Source organism: Nannospalax galili, unplaced genomic scaffold (genome assembly GCF_000622305.1).
Source record: "Nannospalax galili isolate Female #2095 unplaced genomic scaffold, S.galili_v1.0 scaffold341, whole genome shotgun sequence".
Taxonomy (NCBI): Eukaryota; Metazoa; Chordata; class Mammalia; order Rodentia; family Spalacidae; genus Nannospalax; species Nannospalax galili.
In genome coordinates this window covers 1,397,760-1,414,687 of record NW_008346082.1, presented here as the reverse complement: position 1 = coordinate 1,414,687, position 16,928 = coordinate 1,397,760, and the positions used below count along the sequence as shown (strand labels likewise).

The window sequence follows — 16,928 nt, the reverse complement described above, 5'->3', positions numbered from 1 at the left end:
GAGCCATGCAAGATTTTAAAAATGCAAATCAACATCATCACCCAGAAATTACTGGTGTTACATTTAGCTAGCACATACATATATAAAGAAGCTTTGAGGGGCTACAGAGGACCCAGGTTCGATTCCCAGCACCCACATGGCAACTAACAACTATACATAACCCCAGTTCCAGGGAATCTGATGCCTTCTTCCGACCTCCACAGGCAATGCATGACATGAGTGCCCTTACAGACATGCAGGCAATACACTCCTACACATAAAAAATAAAAATAATAATAAATAGCCAAGTGTGGTAGCACATGCCTTTAATCCCAGCACTTGGGAGGCATAGGCAGGCATTGAGTCTGAGGCTAGCCTGGTCTACATAGTGAGTTCCAGTTCAACCAGGGCTACATAGTGAGGTCCTACCTCCAAAACCCCAGTTCCAGGGAATCTGGCATCTTCTGATTTCCACAGGCATTGCATGACACTAGTGCCCTTACAGACATGCAGGCAATGCACTCCTACACATAAAAAATAAAAATAATAATAAATAGCCAAGTGTGGTAGCACATGCCTTTAATCCCAGCACTTGGGAGGCATAGGCAGGCAGATATCTTTGAGTCTGAGGCTAGCCTGGTCTACATAGTGAGTTCTAGGCCAGCTGGGGTTACAGGGAGACCCAATCTCAAAAAAGACCAAAAAAAATTTTTTTAATAAAAAGAAGCTGAGAGAGGGAGAGAGAGAGGAAGAGAGAGGTGCAGAGAGACTATGGGACTATTCTTACACTTCTAATTGTGCATGCTATAGAGGACATTTTTTAAGCAAAAGTGGAACATGTGCTTTTACTTGAAGTTAATAGAAGGAAAGAAACAAATGGAAATGAAGAAGTAGCTGAACTTAAGCTGAATTATTTTTCTCACTTCAAAAAAAACAGCCATTCCTAAAAGACCTCTCTAGTTTAGAAAAATGATTTCGATTAAGAGGTTGGAATAGAATTTTTACCATTATGCTTCAGTTTTCTACACTATTAATTGACTCCAGACGTGAAAGAAAAATGAGATTAGTACTCTGTCCTCCTTCCCACCCTCCTCTCCTCTCCAGATTATGTTGTCAATGTTGTTTTTATTTTATCAAGATTTATAATATTTACATTTTGTTCTGCAACAAAAATTCCCACAGCTGAATCTTAACCTAAATGGGATTAATGTCACCACCAGTCCTTTTACCATGGTTTTGATTAATCTCTTGGCTGACTAGTCACTTTATCTTTCTTTTTTTTTTTTTTTTTTTTTTTTTTTTTTTTGACTCAAGGTCTCGTGTATCCTAGGTTGGCCTTAAACTTGCTATGTAGCTAAGAACAACCTTAAACTCCTGATCCAGCCTCCATTTCCTGAGTGATAGAATTATAGGCTTGTACTGCTATGCCTGGTTTATGCAGTGCTGGGGGTGAATCCAGGGCTTCATGAATGCTAAGCAAGCACTCTACCAACTGGACCACATTTTCACTCTTTAGTTTATGGAGTTTTGTTATTGTTTCTAGAAAAGTTCATGTGTTCTTGGTCCTCCAGATTCATGATTTACAGTTACTTATGGTTTTGGATGATGCTTTCTTTAACCCTCAGAACTTTGTAGATATTACTTCAGTGTTTGCAAAATGCTAACTTGGAGAAGTTTAAGACCAGCATATCTTAATGTCAATGACTCTCATATGAGGTGTCTTCCTTTGCAAGCTGAATACTCCATTGTTCCTTCATTGGGGGCATTTTTCTGTATTTCATACTTTTGTATCTTTCTGTTTTCCTTTTTGGAGCCTCTACTTTAAGGATGCTCCTAGCTACACTTCTGGTTCTTTGTCCTAATACCTTCTCATTGCTTCCCCATCACATTAACTCTCCACAGTTCAAGCCTTTCCTGCACATCACTTCTTCAGTATATCCATTTTGCATGTTGTTGCTTCCAGCTCGTTTGCTGCATCTACAATACTGTTTGGCTCCTGTTATTTCTCCCTGTCCTCTAATCTCCCTGTTCACCTCACTCGGCTGTTTTCATTATCTTGTCCTTGGGTTCATTGTCCTATTGATCATACTATTGTAAGACTGTCGACAACAGGAAGAACTTGCAGGGAATCTGCTTTTATTCCTTTAGTTATATTTTCTTCTAGATTGGGTTCGTGTGTGTGTGTGTGTGTTCTGTCTTCCTGGCTCCCTTCCTCCTCTCCTTCCCTTCATCCTTCCCACTCTCTCACTTTTCTTCCTGCCTATATCTTGGCTGTGGTCTGTGTACCCAAATGCCACATCATTTCTTTTTCCCTTACTGCTATCTGCTGTGGCCTCTCCTTGCTCTGGATTGTAGGTCCCTGAGTTCCTTCCCATCTTGTCCCAACTAGTCTATCTTATCTTAGAAAATGGCTGTTGCTTTTGGCCCTCCGCAGTCCCTAATTCTCAGGCTTGAGGGTGGGTTGGCTGGGGCTGACAGCTGACCTTGATGACACCTAAGTATTCTCCTTCCCCAGGCCCTGCTAGATGTCTTGTTTCAATACAAACAAGGAAAATTCCATTCCTGCAGCTTTGCCTTGGCCCCCTGCAGCCTCAGTCCAAGCCATAGACGATGTCATGCTCTCCTTGCCTCTGTTTAGGTGTCCAGGAGGGACATGGCACTGCTACATACAAAGTCCCTCGAACCCATGCGCTGGCTTTCTCAAAGCCTGCATACTCACCTGATGGTCTACTTCTCCCAAATTTTAGGACGTTAGTAAGAACTATTTCTTTGTTGGTTCACTTTTCTCAGTGCTGCTTTTGTGAATGAGGGTAGAAGACAGATCACTGGTTATTAGACCCAAATCTTGTGTTGCTTATTTTTTGGCTTATCATTATTTAAGGAGTTCTATAGAAAAGATTTCTTTGGTTGGGTTTGTGGAAGTGTTTCATCTTGGCTTCTGCTCATTTTCTTAGTGGGGCTGGGGGGGTCTGTAGTGGCTTCACTCTTGTCCCATCCTCCCCTTGCCTCATCTACACCTCTCCCCTTAGACTCCTTCCATTGGGCAAGACTCTGGTGGTTCCCTAAAAACTATCCCTATGCTCTCCTATTACTGTGGTGCCGTACATGCTGTGCTTCTGCCCTCTGCAAAGAGGAAATTCTCTGGCGAACAAGGGCAGCCTTGCTCCATGTCCCTCCTTCCATCCTTGGCCTCTCCCAGGGAAGCATCTCTGCTGCTACGTTTGCCTATCTCCCTCTCCTAGTAAGACCCCAAGTGCTGTCTCCCTACAGCCACAGGAAAGGCCTCAATTATGGCCATGCCAGACACTGTCCATCACAAGCCACAAACTAACTACCACAGATGTATCCTGTATACCCAGCCATACATACACATAATGCATTGGCTGCACACTACTGCCACAACTGGCAACACTTTCTGTTGTGCCCATTCTTGGTACACAGCCCCACACTGTTTGAATTCTCTCTGGGGCCATTGCCTGAGTCTCCTGAGAACCTGCCCTGCCCCCTGGTGGCCACTCCCCAAGCCACTGCCCTTCTGAAAGGACTAGCCACCCTTGGCCTGGTTCCTGGTCAAAGAAGCCTCTGGTGTAGAATAGCCTATCTCTCTAAGTGACCTGTCAGATCAGAACCTTCAGACATCTTCCAGACAAGCCTGCCCACTCAGACTAGCGTAGTCAACAAGGCCTTCTCAGATAGGGTGACCAACTGTACTGCTTTGCCTGGGATGGGTTTTCTGTGATTTAAGATATTTAGTGCTAAACCTGGGGAAGTCCCTGGCAAACTACTACCAGTTAGAGATCTTATTCCTCAGATACACATGCCTTCAGCTAAGTGTCCTCAGTGAGGACCCATCAGACCTACCCCCTCATACTAGCCCTTTCAAATCAAGATCTCTTGTGATGCATGTACCAGATCAGCCTCCCTTCAAAGTGATTCTGCTACCCAGGCTTCTCAAATCACTCATCCTCAGATTAGCCTTCCTTCCTCATCAAAGCAGCACTACCAGATAAGGTCTCTCCTGCTTCTCTCCTCAGACCTCCTTCTTCACCTCAGAGAGGTGAAAGTAGGGGGACTGCACTCCAATCTTTCCTGCCTCCAGGGCTCTGGCTCCTTATCCCCAGAACTTTCTAAGGGTTGGTGCTCTGGGATGTGGGCACAGTGGACATGTATGGGCCCCAGGATGTAAAAGTTAAGCAGGTGCAAGATATACGCTGAAACTCGGATCAAAGCATTCTTTGCTCTCTGAAGTGAATGAACTTCTTGAATTCCAGTCTACAGAGATAGCGAGACCCTCCTGTGGAGAGCTCTCAGGGCGAGAAGCTGCCCAGGAATGAGTCTTGCCTAACAGTTACCTCTCTCCTGGTAATCTGCTAGGAATGCACACATCGGACTTCTGTCCTGATAGTCACTAGCCTGGGAGCAGGAATGAAGGGCAAGCAGGTGGCCGAGAGGGGGCAGCAGAATCCAGGACAGACCCTGGCTCAGGCCAGAGAGGAGCAGCCACAGATTGGGGTCTGGATGTGGGGCAGGAACTCAGAGGGAGAGAAAAAAAAAAAAAAAGAGGGAATAAATCTGGAGAAGGGCCAAGACTGAGATGGAGACAGGGATGGAGATGCTTGTAGAAAGAGGCAGATACACAGAGACATGGATAGAGATACAAAGAGACAGATGGGGATAGAGATACAGAGGGAACTAGGGAGAGAGGCTAAAAAGAGAGAGACCAGGCAGAGAAAGATACCAACAAAAGGTTGGGGACAGAGAGTGAGAGACAAAGAGGGGAAAGGAGATTAAAGAGACAAAAGATGAAGATACAAAGAGGGCAGCGATGAGACATAGACATAGAGATTAAGACCAAGACAAAAACCTATTCAGACAGGAAAAGGACAGAAAGAGACAAGTGTGGGTATGGGACTTAAGTCAGGAAGGACAGTGGTGATAGGGATTAGACTTCTAAGAATAAGACAGAGCCACAGGAGGAGAAAATACCTGGTGGTCAGGGAGCTGACAGGACAAGACATAGAGGGGCTTACCCCATCCCCAGTGTACCTTGGGGGGTGGGTGTCAAACAGAAGTAGTTGATGAGAGGGCTGGGCCACTGGGCCACTGCCTACACCGGCTATGGAATCCAACCCTCTGCTTCCTTGGGCCCCTCAGATATGTCTTAATTCTTTGAGTCCTGTTTTAGCTTCAAGAACAAATGTCTACTCATCCCAGGTTCCCCAGAACCAGCCTTGCAAAGGTATATGGAAGGATGGTACTCAAGGGAGGCAACAGAAGCCAGCAGCCAAGACCCTCCAAGGTGAATATTCTCTGCAAGGAGGGATAACCACCCCGAGTCAATGATACTGACCAGGAAGGCTTGGGACAAAGCTGATCCCTTGGAGTTGGGGGCAGGGAGATACCCCATTCTCTCCTCCATCAACCCTCAAGGTTCCAACAGGCCCCCTCCTTCCCAGAGCCCACATAATTACTTTCCCATGTTGTTAATAGAGGCCAGATTGCTGATGCCCAAGCCCTGGGTGGGCGGTGGGTGGGTCAGGGCTGACCAGGGCTCTCAAATCAGGAAGGCAACACAGGCCAGAGACCCTCTAAGTTCAGCCCACCCACCTATTATAGACAAGAGGCAAGGTTCTAACACATCGCAGAAATATGACACTCTTGGCAAGATCTGTTCATAGCCCTGCTGGACCTAGAATGCAGGCTCCAGCCTGAGCCTCACCTCACAGAGCCCAAAGCAACAGGCAGAACTAGGAGTTTAGGGCACAGATGCAGGTCTGCAGCCTCTTCTCAGGCTATCCGTCTTACGAGTCTCTTCCTGTGACCAAGGAACCATGGACTCCCACAGCTTGAAAAGCTACAGGTGTCCCTGGGTCAGGCCTTTGCTCCCCACGAGTATCCACCCAGAACACTGTCTCTCCTCCAGCCTGGGGAAGGGCCAGCTACCTTCACTATGGGCCCAACTCCGTCTGTGCCTTGTCTAGGCCTTCAGTATTGTTATCTTCTTCCCATGGACCTGGCAAGACAAGTGAAGAGTACCCAGCTTCTGAGCCGAGTCTGAAGAGAAGAGTGGGGTTGTGGTAACACTAGGGGGATTCATGGAAGGTTGTGGCCAGCAGCTACTATGGGGAGCATGCATTAGGGTGGACATACCTGTGTATGTGGCTTTGACTACACCTCACTTCTTGTCCTAGGCACACAGAGAAAGGCCAAGTCTGGCCTCCTCTCATCCCAGGTTCAAAGTCTGCCAACCTGACCCCATCCCTGGGATATTTTCAACTAAAGAGTCTTAGTAAGGTGGGTCCTGTGAGGGCGACTAGTCCTGTACAGGTATGGGGCAACCAGGATAAGTCAGAGAGAGCTTGGGCTCCAGTTTAGGGACTGGAAGAGTATGAAACTGGACCAAAGTCTGGCCACCTTGTAAACCAAAGCCTTTCAAATCCTCCCCAGCTTCACCTTGAGTCCTAGCTGCAATCTAAAGCTGGAGTCCAAACCTCCATAATTCCAGGTCTGAAGCTCAGGCCCAGTTCCTAACCAGTCGGGCATGGTGGTGCATACCTTTAATTCCAGCACTTGGGAGGCAGACAGATCTCTGTGAGTTCAAGGCCAGCCTACACAGTGAGTTTGAAACCTTGTCTCAAAGGGAGGTGGGGAGATCAATTCCTAGTCACACTCCAAGGTGTCGCCTCCTTCAGACTCCCTCCTTGCTTGGCAGGCCCAGGATGCTGTGTTCTGAACCCTTGTGGTCTGGCTGAGTACTAAATTTGACCTGTTGAGCCCTCTGGACTATGTCTCCTGTCTGAGCACTCCTAGAAGGCAGCTCTGGAGATGACCCATGAAAGTCCTCTGGCCCAGCCAGGGATTCAGCAGCCTCCACAACTGACTAGACGCTTCCAAGTAAGTCCAATCCACACTGGGACCCATTTCCCACAGGTATGCCCCTGAGTGCACACTCCAGGGGAGCTCAACCCCTCAGGAAGTAGAACATAGTATCCCCAATGACGGTGGCCCAGAGGCTGAACATCTCCCCATCCTGGCCTCTCTCTCTCCCCCTCCCTGGCTACATGACAGGAGTCCTCAGAAGACTAGTACCCTCCCAAAGTGGCTCTGTTCCAAGATCTCATGAAATGGTGACGTTTAATGAGAATCCCCCCACCCCTCCCACCCCTGTATATACATCTATAAAAAATTCAAACAGCAAGTTACCATTGAGTCAGACTAGAAGGGACTGACAGGGCATTAAATACTGAGGGTAGGACAGGGTCAGTGGAGGATCATACAAAACAGGGGCCAAGGTGGGGGGGACTGAAAAGTGTGGGCACTGGGGGGAGGGGATGGCTGGGCCCCCCCAGTGCCAGGAGCTTATAATCTGATGGTGGCAACAGAGACCCTGGGACAGACAGGAGGCTGGGGCAGGAGGAGAAAATGTGGATGTAGGGGGCTCCCCTCAGGTTCCCCAAGGGCTCCTGGGAGTCGCTGGCGTTGGAGGGTCCAGCCCGAGGGGGCAAGTGAGAGGCGTCTTTGGTGGGTGGGTTAGCTGCATGGTCCTCCTCCCCTGACAGAGGAAGGAGGGCCGGCGTGGTGTGGCAGGGCTAGGGGATGGCAGGCCCGGGCCCGCCGGGGTCTCTACAAATTGTGTCTGAAGAGAATGCAAAAGGTCCTCCTGCCCGTGTGCAAAATAGAAACTGGGGTCTACAGGCTCAGCTCCGGCCTCCTGCTCCTCTGCAGGTGCTCTGGCATGTCCTCGTGGGATGCCCGGCTCTGAGGAGACAGGCAGGGGACTGTGAGGGGCGAGGCTGGGGTGGAAGTCCCTGAGCCCCCCACCCCCACCCCTGCTGCCCAGCCTCACTCAACCTACCAGATCAGAAGACTGCTGGCAGTGGCGGCAGCGGCAGCGAGGGCCAGAGTAACAGGAACACTGATCAAGAAAGGTACCAAGGGTCCTCCGCCGCTGCCTAGCTCTCCAGGGTCACAGATCTTCGTGGTGGGTGGGGGTGCCAGGGAGCTGGTGGTGCTGGTCGTGGTCTCTGGGGAGCATGGGGGAAACTCAGGGCAGAGGCAGGGCTGGGGTCCCACCCAGATCTGGGGTATTATGAGCCACACTGTTCCTGCTTCCTGATCAAACCAGTGTTGCCTCTCCTCTCCTGTTTCCTAAGGCTCATAGATGCCCCCTGTACCTAGTAATCTCTATCAAGGATGTCTAGAGAGCAAGGACCAGGAACACAGGCATTGGACAGATGGATGGGAGTATGGCATCCAGGGAGAGTGAGCTGCACAGGTTTTGCTCCTGGAAGGAGCTGGAAGGAGCAAGAGAGAGGCAGACAACAGGAGATCAGGAGATCAGGAGAGAACAGGGAACAGGCAGGGGGCAGGCAGGCTCACCGGGGGCCTGGGCCTCGGTGGTGAGATGTCGTGGTTCCTCAGTCCAGGGTGTGGCATGAGCAGCCACACTCCAGTCGCTCCATGTCCCAATCTCGTTGTCCTTGGCTGCCACCTGGATGATGTACTCCTTCCCAGCATAGGCATCCGTGATAGTGTGCGCTGTGCCATCTGACAGCTCCACCTGCAGCCAAATCATGGGATGAGGGGAAGGACACCTCTGGAGTGAGCAGTGGGGTCTCCAGGGAATGTGTCCCTGGAGAGAGGGCTTCCCCTGGGAGACAGGCTTCAATAAGTCTTCAGGATCTCTATGGGAGAGTTATAGTTGGAAGAGGACCTGGGGAGGGATGAGGCTAGAATGCCCCCAGAATGGCTTTGCTTAGTGGCTATGACACTGTTGTCCAAGCTCTCTCACAACCCCTGGCCTATCTGAGCCCTGACATCAGACCTGGGCCAGAGGTGCCAAGGGGAAGACTAATGGAGAGTAATGTAGTGGTGGGTCACCTCCTCTCCCATCAGGAAGTCATGAAGAAAAAGGGCACAAACACTGACACTAAAGCAAGGCTGCCTGAGATCAAATTTTGGCTCCACCTCTTGCTAGGTTGGAGACTAATTTACTTAGCTCCCATGGACTTTGTGTCCCTATCCATAAACCAGTGTTAATGACAATATCTACCTTAGGGTTAGAATGAAGACTAAGTCATAGGGAAGTACCAAATAGACTTCAGCCAGCACTGTCATTGTAGGCTCCAGCTCTATGCCTGGATTCTCAGATGCCCAGTATACCTAGCCCCAGCAGAGCCTCTCCCAGGAAGAACCCCACATGGTCATCACTCTGCTTGAAGTGGAAAGGGCTGGGGGCAGTCCCTAGGATGGAAGGACAGCTGCTCCATTTCCTCCTGGAGGCATGGCATCACCACTCCACCCCCGATTTGCTGGCCCCATCCTGCTGATCTCCCCCCACTCTCCGGGGCAGCCTGCCTGTCCGGCGCCCCTCCCAGGCCCAGGCTGGGCTCTGGTTCATCTCAGCGGCACCCGCTGCCTCATTAAGCCGCCTCGTAAACAGGGGTAGCCGGCAGGGGCGGAGGAGGGGGCCGCTCTGGGCCATGTCTGGCTTTAGGGTCTTTTTGGTCCCTGTTCCAATCTCCTCCCCAGAAAACTAGGGTCTGGACCACCTAACCTGATAGGTTATGAATGCATGTGTACATGTATTCATCCATGTGCTGTCCAGCCCAAGCAGCACAGGAAGCACCTCCAATTCCTGTTGCATTTGTGGCCCTCACACAGGAAGCCCTGGTAAAGGTCAGGGTCATACTGAAATACATTTGAGCCTAGGCCCTGGCCCAGTCAATCCTACTCTCAGTCCTGGAAGATGGGTGGATACCAAAAGCCCACCTGTCATAGAGGTTGGGGCCCTAGTACTACTCTGTGCCCTTAGTCTCCTGTCTATAAAGATTCCCTCTGGCTGATTAGTCCCAGCTCCCTCTCCCTCCTTGGCCGAAAAGACCTCCACATCTGTCTTTCCCCAAAGGCAAGGGAGAGAGCCAAGGGGAATAGATCAAATTGCCACATTACTGGTGGGATCATGACACCATATTTCTTCTTTTTATTTTATTTTATTTTATTTTATTTTATTTTTATGTGTGTGTATGTATTGCCTGCATGTCTGTAAGTGTACCCATGTCGTGCTAGGCCCACAGAGGACAGAAGAAGCTGTCGGATCCCCTGGGACTAGACGTACAGACAGTTGTTAGCTGCCATGTGGGTGCTGGGATTCGAACCTGGGTCTTCTGCAAGAACAACCAGTGTTCTTAACCGCTGAGCCATCTCTCCAGCCCCGACACCATATTTCTTATCAATCTCTGGCAGTGACAATCTCAGGCCTTGACCCTTCTTGCTAGGTTGTCACTGATCCCTTAATCTGCTCCTCAGTTAACATGAACTGTCACTGCTCTCCACCTGGCCTTGGAGTCCTCTACTCAGTCAGCTGTAGCAGATGTCAGACACCACCCCCAAGCCTCCTGGCTGAGTCAGGGCCAGAGCAGGTGACCCAGGGCATGCTGAGTTCTAGCTCTTGCCTCGCCCTTGTTCATGCTGAGGCAGTCCCTGCCAAACCTCCTGATTCCCATCTTCTTGTAATTCCTGCTCTGTATTTTCCTCCTGAAAATCCAAGTTAAGTTCTTCCCTGCTGTCCTTTCCTAGTCATACACCTGCCACTCTCCAAGATACAAGACATGGAATAGATAATATACAATGCAAAATTCAAGCTGAAAAATAACATAAATCTACCCAGTTTCAATGAGCCTATGAGACACGGAACAAGGCTAAGATGTGCCATGGGACATACATATTCTCTGCCTACATCAATGTAGGGATCAGTTCTGCCTACAATATAGGCCAGTGAATGGTCCTTGGCATGCTGGTCCCATGTATGTATGCAGCATGGTTCCTGCTGTGAGCCACGTGTGTGCGTGCATGTTCCCGTGTGTGTGGTGGGCAGTGTGCCAGGTCCACTGCAAGGCGTGTGCGCTACGACGCGCAGAGCTGCTGCCTGTAGCTTGTTAGCGGGGTAGGGGGGGCTTGTGAAACCAGACCCTGGTTATTAGCAATGCATTAGGCGTGGGCAGCTGGCCAGGCCGGAGGGACTCCGGACTCTGTCAGGGAACACGTGAGTGTGTGAGTAGCCTTTGTGGGGGCCAGGCCTGAAACCAGGACAGGCACCTAGGAATCAAATTACATGCTTTAAAGGCCAGACAGGAGAAGGGCATAAGGAGATGGCACTAGAGCCTGGTAGATACAGTTGGGGTACAAGTTGACCCCCAGAAGAGACAGACTGGTTTGCCTCATGGAACATCCTCCCAACCCCAGTCCTAGCTAGACCTCACAGGCCACCCAAAGTGCCCATGGCCTAGTAGGCCCTGGGCTGTTAATATGAGGACACCCTGGACTCACCTCCAAATCCCTAGCTGCTCCCTAGATCTTGCCACCATAGCTTGATCAATATCCAGACCACAGCCTGATCCCATACTGACCTTGTCACTGTTTAGTTCCCAGTCCAGGCCACCACCTGACCTATAACCTTAAACTGACCATTAAACTAGGTCCAACTTTGGAGTCTGGATAGTCGTCATAGTCTAAACTCATTCCCTGGACCAAACTTGACTCTAGTGACTGATCCCCCATCCCTGTGAGTCTTTGAGGACTGGGACTGCCCTGAACCTTGGGTCCAGCACATGCTCAGTGGCTGACCCCACAGTGTAAAGGTAAATGGCTGGTCAGGGCTGATAGCCAGAAAGGCAGGGGGTGGGAAACCTGCTTGTCACTTCCCTCCAGGACTTCTCTCTACCACCTTGGAGGTCCACAGAGACATGTGTGTTCCCTTAAGGATACCTTCCTCAGCGCCATCCATTTTCCCAAGTCCATTTGGTCGCTCTTCCTCTTGGAGAGCCTCTCTGATTGTCATTGGATCCTACACTGGTGCTGATACCACCTGGCGCAAAGGTGCCTCTTACACCTCACACAGGCATCAGGATTCGAGGGAGGCAGAGCACTCACATGTTGCCATTGGTCCAGGATGAGAGGCCGGTACCGCAGAAAGAACTTGAGAGGAAAGGACTCAGGGTCGGGCCAGGTTGAAGGGGTCTGCCATGTCACCTCTAGCCGGCGAGGGTTGCTGGGCACTGGCCGTGCTACCACATTTTCTGGAGGATCTGGTTTCACTGTTTGGGAGACAGCTTCATTAGTGCACTAATCTCTGGGAACAACCTCACACTGTCAACTCCAGACACATATCAGCTATCTCTATTGCCAACCATTGACATCACCACAATCACCACTCCTCAGCTCTGACAGTCACAATTAACAACCATCTCGTTACTTCCACCACCTCTGACATCCCTATCACCACCACTGATTGTGACCACAGTCAGAGTCACCAGCTCTTGGTATCAGCAACCTAAATTTCATCTCATGAGCACAACCCCATCCCCATACTGACCAGCATCCCAAAAATGGAGCTTACATGATGCCCCACCATGAGCACTCTCACCTCCATCACTACTCAGATCACCTCTCCTACATCAGCATCACACACTCCCCTCAGCCTGCTTTCCCATTTTGGATTCCAAACTGAGACTTGGACTCCCTTGAAAGAGTCTGGGTTTGACGATGCTCTGGGTTAGAAGTGGCTGTGGATCTGATGGTAGCATCTAAGAGCCCAGCTCACATAGAAATAGTCTGACTGAGGATCCAGCTTTTGGGGAAGATGGGCAGGGAGGGATCAGTGATGGAGCAGAGGAAGACAAGAGAGGGTCTGCCTGGAATAGAGCAGAGACCAAGGTCTTTCTGGGATGGAGCAGGAGCAGGCAGTCTGCCTGGAGTAGGGTAAGGGCAGGCAGAGAGTCTGAATGGAATGGGCGGGGGCGGGGGGAGGAGGCAGTATCTGTCCTAGTCCTGTCTCCTGTTCTGACACCTCATTCATCACAGGCCGTAAGGAAGCCATTAACATGGGGTGGGGGGAATGCAGCTGCACAAGGGTCTGGTCTAGCTTGCACCCCCTCCCTTGCTTCCTCTTGCTGTATGCTCTCTGACTCAGACAGCCAGTGAAAAGATTGCTGGAGAGGTCTCTTTGCCCTGCAGGAAAAGGATGTTCATTTGTGTGGTCACAGGTGTATATGTCATCTACATGTGTGCAAATGTATGTGAAGGGGTGTTTGTACATGTGCACACATGTGAACATTCCCACCAATGCTCATGTATACCTCTGACACAACTTACATACTCCAGAGTATATGCAGCCCCCCACCACCACACGCACCAATGGTGAATTCATCGAAGGTAATAGCTGTGGCGTTGTGACCCAGGGCATTGCTGACACTTATGGAGACCTTGTACTTGATGGTAGAGAACAGGTGCATGTAGCGGATATGGCAGCGATTCTTGAGGGCTGGGTCCTTCTCACAGACCATCATTTTGGAGCCATGCCTGGAAAGGAATGAGACCCAGGTACTGTTACCAACATCAAGGGTCAGGTGGGGGCAGGCTGGGGAAAGGTCAAGGCCAGGCTGGGCTGGGGTCTTAGACTCAGGGCATGATGAGGAGAGGGGGAGGTCAAAGGTCAGGATCAGAACCGGGTCAAGAGCGCAGTTACTCACAGCACAGTCACATTGAAGGTATTGGGGATGTAGGTGGGGGTGGGCAGATGCCAGCTGCAGTAGAAGCCCTTGGGGTAAGTGTTGGAGCGGCAACTGAGCACAGGCTCCCGCGGCGGCACTGAGGGGAGGACAGGGAGGTCAGGGCATTCTTGGAGCCTCCAGTCCCCTGTACTAATGTGGGGACAGGTGGGCCCCAGAGCCCCAGCCCCCCACCCCCCCAACCCATCATCAATGCCAAAGGTTGGGGGTGGGACTGTCAGCGAGGGTCTGAGGCTTCCCAGGCCACAGAGAGCCAGATGTTTAATTAAAGAAAAACAAGGCTGTGTGGAGGAGCCCCCCCCCACCTGCTCAATGGAGGCAGGAACTGTGGGGAGCAGGGGGCTGTGGGCCTCAGCTCATCAATCACAGCATGGAGGTGATGTCTGGGGGAATTGGTCCTCGCCCACATCTCCTGTCACAGTGTCCACTCCCAGGAGTGCCACAGAGACTGGAGGGTCTCCAATGGTCCTCTGGCTGCCAGGTGATCTGAACTTACTTTTTGGGAGACGAGATACCTAGGCTCGCCTCCATAGACTAATACAACTCCTGGCCACAAAAGAATACTAGGTGGGTATAATGTAGTTATCTATGTGTGTGCATATCTGCATACATCACTGTATGTTACATGCATGTCTGGGTGACATGTTGCATGGGAGGGGGAGTACATGCCATCCATTCATGACTGAATGGGAATGTGTGTGACGTGTCTGTTGGGAGAAAGCTGCCATTCCCTTGGTGTATACCTCCTGGCTCCAGCCCTCAGGTCCTCTACCCCCTTTCTAAAGAAAGGCCATGACATGATCAGCAGCTGCCTTCACTTTAGAATAAGGAGGCACAGAGAGGGGTAAAGTTCTGCTTGAGGTCACACAGCAAACCAGAACTGGAATAAATTCCAGAAAGGGACTGCCTACCTACATGGCCACACTTGGGATGTCCTTTCTGATGTCTGTGCTTTTTGCTGCTGTGAGCATTTAGCCCAGCTGTCCCACCTTCAGGCATTGGGCAAGGCGTGAGGACAGGCGGCTCAAGTTCCTGGAAGGAGGCAGCTTCTGTGATCTGACCCAAGCAAAGAATGTCCGTCTGTGGCTCCAGGGACACTGACACCTCCCTTCTGTGCCTCCCCCTTCTCAGCCCCCCGCCTGACAGGTGGACAGGAAATGGGAGGGGGCAGCTCAATAAGCCAGGGACAGTGAAGGGAGTACATGTCTACACTGGTAGAGTGGCCATGGTGACTCTCAGAGAACTGGGGCTTCCACCCACAGCATACACATGTACATGCCCAGTGTATCCAGTCTGTGTGAACCTGTGGAGGGACCATAACCCCCAGAATGTAGATCTGGCTCTGCAGCAGATCATAGGCACAAGGGCACCCAGACAGTTTCTGTGCAGCAGGTGGAGTGGAAAAGCTGTGGGCAGAGGCAGCTCCCCACCAACTTGCAAGGGGGAGCCCATAAAGGCCACCCTGTGTTGTGCCACCACTGTGCCTGCTCTGTGTGTCCACCTTGTGTTGGTTCCATGTCATCCTGTGTGCCTTTAGTGTCCCTACCCTGTCTACCCACGGGTATAGAGCACTGCATGGGGGTGGGGTTGGGGGTGGCCAAGGACACAGGAAGTGCCTTCTGGGGGCCTGTGGGCCAGGCCAGAGTTGGCAGTGGCCCCAGGAGGAAAGGACATTCCGAGGTCGAGAAACCTTCACTCCCTGCTCCTGCTGCCAACCCCCCTTACCCCCAGCTTCAAAGGAGAAGGGCGCTGGGGGCGGGGGTGGTGCGCGGGGGGAAGGTTTGAAGCTGCAGAGTCAGCTCCTTGCTGCTTGGGACTGTGGAGGGCAGAGCAGGCCACAGCACTGGACTTACAGGCCCCTTTCCCCAGTCAGTCTGACCCATCTCTACCCATTTCAAACCTCCCCCTCAAAACAGTTCCCCTCTCTGACTGGGCAGGTCACAGGGGGCCAGGGGCCAGGCAGAGGCTTTGTCTGTCATCTTAGCTACTCCTGCCTGGCCCTGGGCCCTGAGCAAGGAAGGGCTTGGGTTTCCTGACAGGGACCAGGTTTCTCAGAGGGAAAAGGAGGAAAGAAAAACAAAGAAAAGGAAGAAAAGGAGTGACTTGCTACAGCTGGAGCCCAGCTGAGGGGCCGGGTGGGTGGAGATGGGGGTGCTGTGAGAGACCAAGTGTGAGACTGTGGGACAGTATGGGAGCATGAGGCCTGTTGTGAGTGTGCTATGAGCTGGGGAAAGCTGCTTTTAAGACTGACTGCGAGGCACTGTTATAACTTTGAGAGGCTGCATGTGTGAGACTTGGTGGATGAGTGAAGGCTACATTTGGACTGGATGACTGTTTTGTGTGACTCAGGGTGAGGCTGTTTGATTACAGGTTGTCTGCATGTGTGAGGCTGTGTGTCTTAGCTCCTGCAATTGCCACTGTACCTGAAATACACTGACAGCTCCACCACACACAAGACACAAGATATGTGATGGAGCTTAAGTCTGAGTGTATTTTTCAAACCATGGATATGTGAAGATGCCTTAAATTCCAAGAATGTCCACACATATGAGCTGGACACAATGTGAGAATATGTCAGGAGTGTCCAAGCAAAAACTCCAGCACATACATATCATAGTATCGTACTCTAGGCATGCAGGATGCTCTTAGATGCCCAGGCATCCTGAGTTTCCCCTTGTTGGGGGTTCCTGAGATGCCTAAGTGACTGTGTCAGCTGTAACAGAGTGTCTGGGTCCCATGCGGGGCTGTGTGCGTGTGCATGTGTGCGTGTGCCCTTGCTGGCCTGAGGTTTGTTTGTTTTCTTCCTAATTGGCTTGTTTTTCCATGTCCAGCCCACCAAACCGCATGTTTTTCCTCTCATCTAGCCAGCCGCCTGGGCTGGAGCCCCCGGCACGCATGAGGCCTGCCCGCTGGCCTACAGAGGAGGGGCAAGCTGCCCACACCCTGGGCCAGGCCAGATCAGGCCAGGGTGGGGCACAGTGACCCTTCCGTTCCAGCCCTGCCCACGCCACACCCACACTCCTCCTCCTGCCTGGCATTCAAGGCTCATGGCCTGTCTTAACCTTTGCTTTGGGGATCATTTAAGGCACCCCAAGTTCTGGACTCTCATATACCCCTCTTGCCTCCCACTCACTTCTCCTCAGACATCTTCAACCACAGTCCTCTGCTAGGTACTTTTTGCTTCCCAAACAGGGCTGGGGGGCAGCAGGTCTGAAGCAGGAGTTCCTATCTTGACTACTCAGAGGGAGGGAGGACCTGAACAAGAAACTGTCCATTTAAAAAATATTTTAATCTCTGGTTTGTTTTAGCTTAAGATCAGAATGATAGGCAGTGTCTGGTAAACAAAAAGATGCTACTAAAGGGAACATTGTGATCCTGTTT

The 16,928-nt window shown here is 51.1% G+C and overlaps 1 protein-coding gene across 2 annotated transcripts in view; it reads right to left on the bottom strand.

The window, feature by feature from the left end:
• Positions 1-7,094: 7,094 nt before the first annotated feature.
• Positions 7,095-16,928, bottom strand: part of Cntfr (ciliary neurotrophic factor receptor) — a 38,489-nt gene continuing 28,655 nt past the window's right edge. Inside the window, exons 5-10 of one of the 2 annotated variants that reach the window (XM_008842440.2) lie at positions 13,509-13,626; positions 13,172-13,338; positions 11,911-12,074; positions 8,359-8,539; positions 7,835-8,003; positions 7,095-7,737 (exon numbers count right to left, since the gene is read on the bottom strand). In XM_008842440.2, the coding sequence (XP_008840662.1) occupies position 7,737; positions 7,835-8,003; positions 8,359-8,539; positions 11,911-12,074; positions 13,172-13,338; positions 13,509-13,626 (800 nt within the window). In that variant the 3' untranslated portion in view covers positions 7,095-7,736. The remainder of the gene's footprint in view (positions 7,738-7,834; positions 8,004-8,358; positions 8,540-11,910; positions 12,075-13,171; positions 13,339-13,508; positions 13,627-16,928) is intronic. The other variant, XM_008842442.2, reaches the window with a different exon arrangement.